The 13,700-nt window shown below is 40.6% G+C and overlaps 1 protein-coding gene across 3 annotated transcripts in view; it reads left to right on the forward strand.

Annotated features, from left to right (window-relative positions):
* The first annotated feature begins 1,808 nt into the window (after positions 1 to 1,808).
* LOC131248276 (protein transport protein SEC16A homolog) overlaps positions 1,809 to 13,700 on the forward strand; it is a 29,156-nt gene continuing 17,264 nt past the window's right edge. For 2 of the 3 annotated variants that reach the window (XM_058248483.1, XM_058248484.1), the window contains exons 1-7: positions 1,860 to 4,077; positions 4,258 to 4,581; positions 9,676 to 9,804; positions 9,886 to 10,008; positions 10,145 to 10,315; positions 10,850 to 10,975; positions 11,065 to 11,199. In XM_058248483.1, coding sequence (XP_058104466.1) covers positions 2,368 to 4,077; positions 4,258 to 4,581; positions 9,676 to 9,804; positions 9,886 to 10,008; positions 10,145 to 10,315; positions 10,850 to 10,975; positions 11,065 to 11,199 — 2,718 coding nt within the window. In that variant the 5' untranslated portion in view covers positions 1,860 to 2,367. Of the gene's footprint in view, positions 4,078 to 4,257; positions 4,582 to 9,675; positions 9,805 to 9,885; positions 10,009 to 10,144; positions 10,316 to 10,849; positions 10,976 to 11,064; positions 11,200 to 13,700 lie in introns of all 3 variants that reach the window. The other variant, XM_058248482.1, reaches the window with a different exon arrangement.

Below are 13,700 nucleotides of genomic sequence, written 5' to 3' on the forward strand. Positions count from 1 at the left end.
AAAAAATCTCACTGCAGAGATAAAACCTGCAGACGGACTATTTAGGGAAAAAAAACCAACGGTTTATGTTCAACTGAAAAATAGGCCTGAGATCGGCGGTTATGATCTGTCACTTTGGGAGGTTTTTGTAGTATTATCCGTCTACTAATCACTTGACCATGTGTATGTGAAAAAATGGACGGTTAAAAATTGCTGAATTATCTATATCCAACCTGCCTGCGACCTACCTGATGAGGGTAATGATTTAATCTGGCCCACCGTATGATTGACCCATATCTCTCATGTTTGGGAAGCCGGTTGGGTACCGAGTAACTCTTTATGCCAAGCGTACTGAGTAAACTCTGTGGGATCCAACTCTCAGAAATAAAGTATATTCAAAAATTAAGTAGACCACATCACAAGAAATTGTTCCAATGGAGTGTCTACCGTTGAAAAATTCCAGGGGCCCACAGATGTTTTGGATCAATCTGATGTTATTTTTTTTCACTTCATCCAAATCTTTGTGATCTCAAGAACATGTTGGATAACATATTTAGAAAGAATTCAATGGTCAAAATCATTATTTTCATTGTTTCCCGTGGTATGGTCCACTTAAGCTTTGGATATACTTCAATTTTTGGCTCCACGTCTGATATTAAATGAAACAATGGATGGACAGATTGGATAAACAGCACACATTCATAGTGGGCCCAACTGAGTTTACTCAGTACAATAAAATGTGCTGAGTAACTCAGTAGGCAATCTGATTTCATACGTAAGTTGAACATGAACCGTTGATTATCCTTTTTCTAACCATCCATTTCTTCCAACACGCACGACCGCCCACCCGATAGAGCCTACCAGCTAGATCTCGGTCCAAGGAACTTTCTGCGGAACCCACAATATGGCTTTTGGACTCAGGTCCATTCAGTGAGCCTGCCAGATGAACGGCCTAGATCCACACACGAAGTCGCATCAGCACGACCGTGTCGCTCGTGTTTGGCGGCTGCAAATAACTTTCATGTGAGAAAAGCTTTGATACTCTGGCGGAATGCGGCGAATGATTTGCAGGCACTTATAAATCCTCTAGGAATTGCATACGTGGCATAATATTAATTCTAATCAACTGTCCAAATTCTGGGTCCCAGTTAGATCTATAATAAACCAAAAATTAAGAATATTTTAGCATGTGACTATCGGATTGGTGGACATTCATTGGGCCTTTAAATGAAAAAAAAATCTACCGTCCAATTTCATGTTCACAAATCAAAGGTTAGGATTGTTTAACTAATCTGATTTGTATATTACTCAATTTGGCCGGTTTAATTTGATTTAGCGTAACCTGCGTATCAAGTGTCGTAAGCTTGCAGAGTATCATGTCACCCCATCATCCACATGTCCAACTTGGTAATTTCCTGTTTGGTAATTATTACAAAGTCCTGATACAACACAGCTGCATAGAGCCCTGATGAACAGTTATATGCGTATAGCCCAGATGGTTCGCTCATCTAAACCATTGATCATATTTCACAGATTATCAATGAGGGATCTTCCAATTGCATCTCAGTCTACAGGTCCATAACTTTTTGATCGATGACCCACAAAAAGACAGTTAAAAAACAGAAACGGTCCTTTTAAAAAGGCCTCATATTCGATGCCCTCGATCTTCTACTATGGGAAGTTTTAGCCCCATCTAAATAAAAACAAACGGTCTGGATGAATGAAAAATGGGCCCCACTTGTATGAATACGTTAGGACGCTATTCGGGAAGTGATGCCACAGCTCCTCTTTCCGGAACCGTAAAATAATTTATTTTATTTATATTTTTTTAAAAGATTTTAGAAAGAGAAAAACGAGACCTTTGGTGGGTGGGTGATATGTCGGCCGGGGCGAAATCGAGGGTATGCTCTCTCTCTCTCTCTCTCTCTCTCTCTCTCTCTCTCTCCGTGCGCTCTCGGAAATTCCTCGAATTCCATCGGTAAGTCGATTTTCCTCGTAATTCATTTTATTTTGCTGAATCAAATCAGCGCCGTTAAATCTAGGGCAAGAAAATTGGCAATTTTAGTTTTTTTCCCATAATTTTTGGCTGCAGAATCCCCCAAAACCATAGATCTCTCTCGCTTGGATCTTCCAATTCGATGATTCTGCAATAAAACCGTAATTTTGTAGTCAGAATCTTAGATCAGGTGGTTTTCTTCGATTTCGGATCCCCATTATTTATCGGAAGAGGATTTCTTTGACTTTTCGGGTTTTCGCGAGATTCGGCGATGAATCAGAGGGCTATGGTTGAGTTATAGTTGAATCGTGGTGCATTTGTTCCGATTGGGCTCTGATCCGGTGTCATAGGAAAGGGAGGGTTTTAGGGTCTACGGTTTTTGCCTGCATTCGATGGCATCTCCTCCTCCATCCCAGGTGGAGGATCAGACAGACGAGGATTTTTTCGACAAGCTTGTCGACGAGGACTTCGGAATTACGGGATCCAGCTTGGTGGATGGCGGTGAGTCTGATGATGCCAAAACGTTTGCGAATCTAAGCGTCAGCGACGTGGGCCCAGTTTTGGAAGAATCTGGTGACAGCGGGTTAAATTCCGAAGGGGTAGATCGGTCAGAAAGTTTGATCATGCCATCATCTGATGGTGCATCAGATAAGGACATTTTGATTGGGGAAGAGAGTATCTCACTTGTATCTACCAATTCTTTTAGTACAGTAACCGAATTGGGGAATTCCGTTTCTACAACGACAATAACAACAACCACAGATGCAGTGCTGGATTCAACAACAAGCAAGAGCAGCGGATCTAGGGGAACAAGTGTTAAAGAGGTGGACTGGAGTGCATTTAATACTGAATTGGGTCAGCACACAGCAGGGAGAGTTGGGTCATATTCAGACCTCTTCACTGGATTGGCAGACAGTTCAGAAGATCCATTCGAAACAGCAGGGAATAATCTGACAGCTGATTTTGATCCCACTACTAGACTTGCAGGAAACTTGGTTGCTGATTCGACAGCTTCTTTAGGTTCATCAGAACACCAGACTGCAGATGGGCAGGATTTGCATTCTAGTCAGTACTGGGAAAGTCTTTACCCAGGGTGGAGGTATGACCCAGTAACATGTCAATGGCATCAATTGGATGGTTATGATGCGAAGGCAAGCACCCAAGTGGTATTTCAAGATCAGGCTCAGTCAGCAGGCAATGCTGTTGTTGCAGACCAAAGATCAGAAGTTTCTTATTTGCAACAAACTGCCCAGTCGGTAATGGGAACTTTGGTAGAGAATTGTACAACTGGTAGTGTGTCTAACTGGAATCAGGTAGCTCAAGGTAGCTCCGAATATCCAGCAAATATGGTGTTTGATCCTCAGTATCCTGGTTGGTACTACGACATGATCAAACAAGAGTGGTGCTTGTTGGAATCTTATATCCAGGCTCTTCAGACTACAAGCACAATAGGTACCCAGCAAATTCAAAAAGGGCATGCTTCTTCAGGCAGTTTCTCTGAAAAAGTTCATGGTTTGTATAATGAATTTGGTCAATTTGAACAACATAAGTCACAGAACCAGGGTGGTCAAACGCAAGGTGGAGATTGGGCTGGGACTGCAAGTAACTATGGTGAAGCGAATGCATGGCAATCTCAGCCTGTTTCTCAGAGTGGTGCTGTAAGAGGTTTTACTGGAAACCAGCAAATGGGGAACCTTTATGGTACATCAGGACATGTGAATAGTTATCCAGAACAACAAATTGGTTTCAATGCGATGGAAAATGTTTCTATGCATGGGCAGGCCAATCAGGCTTATGACAGCAATAATGGTGTGGTTGGGTTCCAAAGCTTTCCTTCTACGGAGAATTTGTATCACTTTAATGAGCCAAAGTTGGAACAGATCCAGCAGACTCATTTCTCCCCTGATTACTATGGAAATCAGAACACAGTAAATTATGCTCAGCAGCCGTTTCATGCTGGAAATGCTTCTCACACACAGTTCTCTTATGCTCCTAAAGAAGGGTGGCCATCGGCAGGGCGTCCCCCGCATGCTTTGGTTACTTTTGGATTTGGTGGTAAACTAGTTGTCATGAAAGATACCAGCACTTCTTATGCAAGCCAGGTAGTCTCATAGACTGTTTAACTTTCTGATTGAAATGGATTTACTTATGGTATTAGATGTAGTCAACTGAGTACTTCTTGAGATTGTAGAATTCTTTGTGATGGAATTGTTGGCACTAAAGTCCATGACATATTTGTATTTTATTTATTAAAAAATGATTCATGTGTGCTGTATGTGAAGGGCACTGTTGGAAGCACAATTTCAATTCTCAACTTGACAGAAGTTATTATGGACAAGATTAACGCTTCTGCAACTTCTGGAGCTGGGGCTTTTGATTACTTCCGTGCTTTATGCCATCAATCCTTTCCTGGTCCGCTTGTCGGTGGGAATGCCGCGACTAAGGAATTGTATAAATGGGTTGATGAGAGGATTGCAAACTGCCAATCTCCCAACATGGACATCAGAAATGGAGAGCTTTTGAGGTTGCTTTTTTGTTTGCTAAAAATATCTTGTCAGCATTATGGAAAACTTCGATCTCCTTTTGGTGTTGACCTGGCGTTGCAGGTAAAATGGGTTGAGTGTTTTCTACATCTCTATGATTTTGTCTGTTGCAGGTCACTCTATGATTTTGTCTGTTGCAGGTCACTATAATATTTTTTTATTCACTTTGCACGTAGTTAAAATACATATGCTGATGCATGGCATTTTTTGTGCTACCAATGTTTTTCTAGTTTGTAGGTTATTTCATATTACGTTGTTCTAACCTGGTTTTCGTTTATATTTCCCTCTATCTTCTTAGCATAGATAATGTGCAGAAGAATAAACTTTTAAGGGCAAAACTGGTTAGACGAGAATATTTACTTATCATCGCCTTGAACTGAACTGAAGTGAACTAAAAAAAGAAACTGAACTGAACTAAACGACGTTTCTCTATTGAAGACATGTCCTCCATGTAAGATGATGAACTTTTTAAGGTCAACAAATCTCTACCATATATAATGCGAGCAGCAGAGGCATTTTTTTTTTTCCACACAATTAATTTATTTGGTTTGCTAATCTTCGTGTCATCAAGGACATGGGGTGGGTTAGCATGCAAAGAAGATGGTATTTTGGTCATTTATGGGTGAATGCAGCTGTGCTTCACAATGTACTGTCTGGATTTCAGCTCCTTGCATCTAGAGATAAGGAAAGGCTGAGATGTTACCTGGTCCTTGAGATAGTTGATACGATCCGAGTATGCACTCGGCCTGTATTAAACACCAAAAAAAGGACTGATTGTTTCTCGTAGCATCTTGGCCTGTATTAAACACCAAAAAAAAAGACTCTTCGTTTCTCATAGCATCTTTCCCTCTCCCTCACTCTCTTCCACAGCAAAAAGAAAGGAGAAAAAAAAAAAAAAACGTAAATTCCTTCGGATATGCCTCTGTCTATGTGTGCACGTGCTCTCTTTTAAGTTTCGTGTGCTGCCATGGTAGAAGAAGAAGAAGAGGAAGGAGGTTTTTCCCCCCCTTTCATTCATTTGTTCAAATACAACGCCTGCTTCACTTGATGAATGTCACAGATCTCGCACATGTTTTGCATATCAAAATGTGTTGTGAAGCTTCAATCTGCAATGGGACATTGGACTGTGGATTGTTGCATGCGTTGTGTTGTGAAGCTTCAATCCACGATGGGGCATCCAGTTTGGACGACGTGAAGCATCACTGTAATCTTTTTTTTTTTTTTTTTTGAAAGAGAATTTTATTAATCTTGCAATCTATACAGCGGAATTATAGGATCGCTGACTTGATCTACAGCTCTGCACAATATTTAGTTATCATTTTGACAATTGGGAGCCATTTTTTGCAACCCAGATGGTTGGTATGTTCCTAACGACCATGGATATGCCATGCCTAAAACTCACCTTGATATCACTGCCCTAAACGTTTGTTTTGTGGCTTACCAAATGGAGGGTTAAGAAGAGAACTATAGTCATGGTCCACATTCAGTAGAAAGAAATTCATAGATTTTTTTTGTTATGATCTTCCAAAGTAATGATCTACATTCAATTAAAAAAAATCATTCATTTTTTTTTGTTAGGGACTTGAAATCTGGGTGGTTTGTGGCACGTTGTCTATCGACCATGGGATGAAAAAGAACAGATGGTCATTATTGCAACATCTTGGGCCCCACATGTCATAACTTTAAACCCAAGAGAGCGTTTTCTTCTTTGACCCAGCCATGGTGTTATTTCGACCGACCTTTTAGTGATCTGCTAAGACCCGTAATGTGATATCCCATTCTCTAACATCTTCCTGATTAGAAGATCAATGTGATGTAATAAAAATGGACAATTAGTTTAACTCTCTGGCTCATGGTTCATGCGCATGCACCTAGGGTGGCATTGGCAATGGGTCGGTCCAGCCTGCAGGTAAGCTGGCTCGACTCGCTTTTAAGGCGGGTTTAGGCCAAGCTAAATGGGTAGCAGGTTGAGCTCAGGTTAGAAATGTGATACATGAAGACTGATTGGAGTTGACCTAAAACCCAAAACAAAATAAAGGAAAAGGTATAGATGATTTATTTGCATGTGTATGTATCAAACGACTGGCCAGTTTGTGCATACCCTTAGCTTCATATCCCATTCTTAATCCTAAGTTGGTTGTGGTGGTTTGGGTAAGCTCGTTTGAGCCCAACCCAATAACAATTAATTGGCTACGGTTGGGAGGGGTTGTGCTTGATGAATTTTAAGTGGGTCAGGTCAGGCCACGTGGTATTGGGTTGTGCATCAAGGTTGGGCTAGAATTCTTGGCTCATTGAGTAAACAGGTTTGGGCTAGAATTCTTGGCCTGTTTAGCAAACAGCCTAGAAATACCACCCATTTAAGTAAATGGGTCAAGCTTGGGTTGAACCTACCTAGCCCAACCTGCCATATAGGTTATTAAGGGGTTAGACGAGATGACCCAACTTGACCTGACCCATAAACTGAAACGAAAAAAAGAAAAAAATAGAGATGATTTATTTATGTATATATGTATCCACTGAGTGGTCAGGTTGTGCAACCCTTTCGTCTCATAATCCATTCTTAAACTTGAGTAGGGTTGTGGCAGGTTGGGGCTGGTGGTCAGTTGAGCCTGACCCAATTTCAATTAAATGGGTTGGCTATGTTCAATTCGGGCTTGATGAATTTTGCTATTTTCAAGCTTTGCTTTCTTTACTGCACTGCATATTTCGTTGGGGAGCTCGTTTTCTTTACTGGTCATGTGCATTGCATGTTCCTTTTCACTAGTGTTTAGATAATAGCATATCAATCAGTTATGATTTTCAATCGCCCCATTTCCTATGTCAGGTTTGAAACAGGCTGTTTGAATTTTGAAATGTCAGTGTTCAGGGCTTGGAGCACATTCAAGGCAGTCCCTTAAATAGTTGATATCAGTACATCACGGTGGATTATGCAAGACTGTAGGCTATGACATTGTGAAATAGTGTCATATGAGTATTTAAACCATGTGAGCATGACTTTAGTATACTTCAATTCTGCATTTCATAGGGGGTATGGATGAACATGGAATACTTTTCCTCTAAAATAAGATCCAAACAGCAATTACCTTGTTCATGGATTGGTCAGTCTTCAAGTTTCAGGGTTCGCCATCTGCTCAGTTATGTCAAGAAAGACTACCTATATTAAAATTTGGTCTTTTCTTGGTCGACGAGACTGGTGAAGGCTTGGTAACTGGTAAAAAAGACTCGAAACTGATAAATTTTGAATAAGCTGGTGATGGGATTTCCAAATGCATAAAAAAGGTCTAGGAAGATTCTCTTTTCCAGAGCCTATTAGATATATCATTAACTTGCAAAGTGCATGATTAAACTGATCATCTGAAGACCTAATTAAGCGAAGAGTTTAGACAATGATGCAAGTCCAAGTGCCTGATATTCTATTTGCTGCACACCATAAAGCATTTGTGCAAGCTCATTCAACTAATAAACAATGCGGTTAAAGGTGCTAGGTCTAGGCACAACTACCCTTGAAACAAGTAGGTTCACCTAGGCTCATGCCTATAGATTTCATGTGCAAATTTATTTAAAATTTATTTTATATGATCTATGTTATATAAATACATATTGATGCAATAGTGTTAGCTCTAAAACTAATTTTAACACTGAAATAAAAGTGATTGTTAATATATTATGTATTTAAAAAAAAGTAACCTTTTTTTGTTGTTGTTGTTGTTGTTGTTGGAAAGGTTACGAATTTATTAATCAAAGAAGTGATTGTTAATATATTATGTATTTTTTAAGAAGTAAATGTTTTTTTTAAATTTTTTTTTTTTTGTTGGAGAGGTTACAAATTTATTAATAATCGATATCTTCCTCCCCTTCTTCCCAACCCCTCCCCCCAAAAAAAACTGGCCAATAACGCCAACATCGATATCTTCCTCCCCTTCTTCCCAACCCCTCCCCCACGCCATGAGAGCAAGAACCCCTCAATCAACGACATCAACCAAGACACTCCAAAAGCATCCAAGAATCTCTCTCACAACTCTATAGCAAAGGGGCAATGAATAAAAAGGTGGTCGTCTGACTCCTCATCTTGCAAACATAGGAGGCAAACATTGGTGATTATCATCTTCCTCTTTTGTAGACTATTAACCGCAAGCACCTTCTTCCTACCCACCAACATGCCAACACTGCGACCTTTGGGGGAGCCCTGTAGGACCAAAGGAAAGAGGTGTACGCTTTTTCATTGCCTAATGAAGGCCGACGGAGCAAGCCATAAAAGGACTGAACTGAGAATTGCCCGAAACTCCCTTTGGTCCACACTATCAAATCTGAAGCTGGCTCAGAGGGAATAATGCTTAAAAGCCTCTCCGACAAGCTAATGTACTCATCCACTTCCTCTTTGAAAAGGTTCTTTTGTCAAGGAGTCCAAATCACTCCACCCGACACCGAGTAATAAAGAGTAATAGGAACGTCTGAACTTGGGATAAGCTAGCTAACCTCAACTCTATCACCCAACCAAACGTCATCCCAAAACCTGATTGTTTTACCATCCCAAGGAGAGCCCTATCCCTTCCATGAATATATTTCCCTAGACCTGTACAAAGAAGACTCCTCCATCCACCACTCTCCTCGTTTAACTCCATACTTCCTTGCACAGGCCACCCTTCATACCAAACCCCTGAAGTTTACGAACCCTAAAAAATCCAAACTTTCAATATCCACAAATCCTCCTACCTAAAATTTCTGATTCCCATAAAATCCCCAATTTGCCTTCTTTCTCTTGTATGGCAAGAATGGAAACTCAAATTACTTTTAGGTAGTCCAATTTAGTGTGCTCAAAACACTAATTGGAAAAAGAAATCAAGAAGAAGATTAATGGGTTTATGAAAAATCTAAGAAATTTGGGAGGAGGTATTTACATAAGTCAAAGTTTTGACCTAAAAGAAACAGGGAAAATGTGCTAAAAGGGGGTTTATAAGACGGTCTTCCAGCCCTTGATGGGCGACTCCAATGATAATAGTTTCTTAGATTTGCTTTCTTAATCAGTAACTCAGTGATAATTTCAACATGGTGGTTTCAAATCCCTTACAATTCTTGTAGCACTCTGAAGAGATCCTCTTGCTGGTTACATAATCACCTCGGTCTCCTTAACTCTTTCTTCTTTTGTTTTTTTAATAGGAAAATGATGGTCCAGAATCAGCTGTAACCCAGCTTTTTGCCTCTGCTAGAAGGACTGGTGCTCGAGTGAGCAAGTATGGTGCCATCACTCCTTGTCTGCAAAACATGCCTTCTGAAGGACAGATAAAGGTGTGGCATACTTGCGTATGAGGTTCTTTCATATCTACAGATATCAATTTCAGATATTCATGTGCACCCCATTTGTTTCAGGCAGCCGCCGTTGAGGTACAGAACCTTCTTGTTTCTGGTAGAAGGAAAGAGGCTCTACAGTGTGCACAAGAAGGTCAGTTGTGGGGCCCTGCTCTAGTTCTTGCAGCACAACTTGGTGAGAAGGTTCGTGCAACTTTCTTTAGTTTTTAGTTGTTTTTTTTTTTTTTTTTCACTGGTTCTCATGTGTAAATGTAGGAGAATATCATTCCCTGGATTTGTATGAAACTGACACCATCTTGTTTCATGTTGACTATTGCAGTTCTATGTCGAGACTGTGAAGCAGATGGCACGTCATCAGTTCGTATCAGGATCACCTTTGCGGACATTATGCCTGCTTATTGCAGGTCAACCCGCAGATGTGTTCTCTGCCGACAGCTCAACCAGCGCCAATCCATCTAACCCTCTACATATATCTCAACAGCCTACACAGGTGAGTTACCTAGTTTGATTTTGATGGAAAGAGGCTGTTGCTGTATTTGCTGGGCACATGGGTCTTGATGTGTTGGTTTTATTTTTTTCAATATCATTCTATCAATCTTTGAAGGGCCTGTAGTAATTGCATCGTGTCATAAGAATCTTCAATTTATCCTATGGAATGGCCTGTAATTGCTTGAATGTGTCTGCTACAAGCTTTATCACTATCCAGGACATACATCGGATGGACCCTCAGGCAAACCTTTTGTTTTAAGGCAAACTTCGCGCATCCTAGCAAAACTAAAGTGTCTCATGCCAACCTTACCATCAAAGTGTCTGTAGTTGATAATTTCACCTCATAGATCTGGCTCTTGCATCTCTGATATCACCATCGACATCATCTTGATAGCCTTGTCCCAGATATTAGGCACCTCTGATATCCGAACATCTGTTCATAGCTGATTTGGAATCCTGCATCATATTCTTTTTGGAATTTTCTTAGCAATTTCTTTGTTAAATGAGCTCATCTGCTGTCTTCTATGGGACGTAGTTTCATGGAAATAGCATGCTAGACGATTGGGAAGAGAATTTGGCCATCATAACTGCAAACAGAACCAAAGATGATGAGCTTGTAATTATTCATCTTGGAGATTGCCTATGGAAGGAGAGAGGAGAGGTCTGTATTCATACTGTTTCTGTAAGTTTCAGTATTTCATACGTTACTCAGGAACATGGCATCTATCTTACATGAGAGTTATGATACAGATTGCTGCTGCGCACACCTGCTACTTGGTTGCAGAAGCAAACTTTGAGTCATATTCTGACAGTGCAAGACTGTGTCTTATTGGTGCAGACCACTGGAAATTTCCTCGAACATATGCTAGTCCTGAGGCTATTCAGGTTCACTTCCGCTGCTCTTTGGCTTTCATGTTATGTTTTCTCATCAAGAAGTTAGGAGACATTTGCCTGCTTGTTTATTTATGCTGGCATTAGCCTAATGCTTGTAACGTATACAATTGATTAGTTCTGATGTTTGGGGCTGGGCCTCTGTGTTTGTTATGTTTATCCCTTTGCATGCAGGGGTCATTTTAATGCATGGATACCTGCTGCTCATGCACATAATGCTGTCACAGTGTCTACTGATTTGCTCTTGATTGACCATGCTTAATGAGTTTCTACTTTCTAGGCACATTGGATACCACAAGTTCTTTATTATTTTTTTCGTGGGGGGTTAGTAGCCATGATGCAGTCCTCCTCGGCTCCTTCTCCCTCCCCTAGTTTTGCATTTGCCCTTTTTCCCCCCCCTTCTTTTATAGAAGCATCTTGATCTTCTCGGATCTCTCTCTCCTTTTATAAAAAAAAAAAACACTAGTTTCATTTTCTTTTCTTCTTTTGTAATATATCAAGAGCAGATTTCTATTCATAATATAGGAATATCCCAAAGCTTTGCCATGCGATTCCAAACTTACATGGAAGGAGGTCACTAGCTCATCAATGTAGCCTCTCCATCATCAGACTTGCAGGAACCTTGGATACGAGCATTAGTTGTTTCTTGAGCTCATTTCTAATCAATATTTGCATCCATAACTCGTGGTTGATTGCATGTATCTTGATCAAATGACCTTTCTTATTAAGGCACACTTAACGTAAAGTTCCCTCCTTTGCTTCCATTAAAGTCGGGCTGTGCTCTTCTTATTCTTCTCTCTCTAAACATTTTGTTTGTTTTTGTTTCTCTTCTTCTTTTTTTTAAAATAATATGAATCCCAAAGCTTTACCATGTGATTCCAAACTACCATGGAAGGAGGTTGCTAGCTAATGCAGGGGCATTTTCACATCGGGCTCGAGTGGGGTCACTTGTGGGATGGAGGGGCACACTTGGGGTGGGCGAGGCCCCCTGGGGGAGGTCTCGTGTTCGAGACTCTTCGCCGGGGGTGATAAATGCGCATTTCACACTGGGCTCGAGTGGGGTAACGTGTGGGATGCGGGGACACTTGGGGTGGGTAGCCCATGTGAGGCGGTACGATTGAGGTGCTAACCCATGAGATGTGGGGCTTATGCTATGAGATAAAGGGATTAATTTTCCATGCTCTAACAGTTTGAGCTTTTAGAGCAAGTGGTTATTTGTCCTGGATCACTAGCTCGTTAATTTAACCTTTTTATCATCATTAGGGCTGTACATCGAACTGAGTTGATGGGGGCATCAGAGGACGCACTCGGGTGTACCAGAGATGGAGACGACCACCCACATCAACGCAGTTTTCTTGGTGGATGAGAGACAAGTTCCATATGGGGCCTGCCAGGCCATTTTAAAGACCTCATATGCATTGGGTGTGCATCAGGAAGACCCCACTTTGGGATGATGCATGTGGGTTGCTTAGAAGATTATTTTAGTCATAGGATTTCCATTTCGTGTCGATCCGACCGTTGGATCTTGTCGATTAGGCCATCGGGCCATCAGATCCTTTAGATCTGGGCTTCTTGGACTCTGATCTTGCTTTCTTTATGTCTTTTGTTATTTTTAGGAGTTATTTGATGGTTGAGATTGATAATATTTTTGTTTTCTTATTTTGGATGATGAGCCACTTTACTTAAGCGGGTGACATAGTTATAATTATGCTAGATTTTAATTCCGAATTTTTTATTATAAAACCACAAGGGGAGTGGAGTTCTAACCCTAGTGGAGATTTTAGAAGGAAAAAAAAGAAGAGAGAAGCTCTCTTGTGTGAAGGAATTTTTCTCATTATTTTCTAGGTTTTTTTTTTCAAAAAAAAAAAAAATGCTCCATTCCAATTAAATTGTGGAAGGGTAGAAGTTTGTTTGGTGGTGGATTCCAAGGTACATCCTTCCTCTTCCTCTTCTTCAAAAGGTATTCTTCGTCGTACATCCTTCCTCTCTCCTTTTCGAAAGGTATTCTCTTCTTCTCTTGTCTTCATCTTTTCCCTTCCATTATAACCTTTTAAACCCTAGGTCTTCAACTTCTTAGTTTCTCCAATTTCTAAAAACCCTAATTCTAAAATCCCTAATTCCCATGAACTCTAATTCTCCATATTTCAGATTTTCCCTTTTCTAGCCCTATTTATAAAACCTACTATTTAGGAGTGCACATCAAACTGGTAGAACTGTGGAACCGGATCGGAACCGACCAAACAGTCCGGTTTGGTCCAGTTCTAGAGTGCATCGGTTCCGGTTCCAAAAATTAAAGAACTGTTTAGTTCGGTTCGGTTCCGATTTGGGGGTATGTAGAACCGAACCGATCCGTGGAACCGAACTTGGAACCGAACCGTGGATCCGAACCTGGAACCATGAGTTTACAATATATTTTAGTTGTATATTGGACTCATGATTTATGGTTTACAATGCACCTTTTGATTGTTTTCATAAATTTATTTTTTCACACTATA

This window comes from Magnolia sinica, chromosome 6 (assembly GCF_029962835.1).
Source record: "Magnolia sinica isolate HGM2019 chromosome 6, MsV1, whole genome shotgun sequence".
Lineage (NCBI taxonomy): Eukaryota > Viridiplantae > Streptophyta > Magnoliopsida > Magnoliales > Magnoliaceae > Magnolia > Magnolia sinica.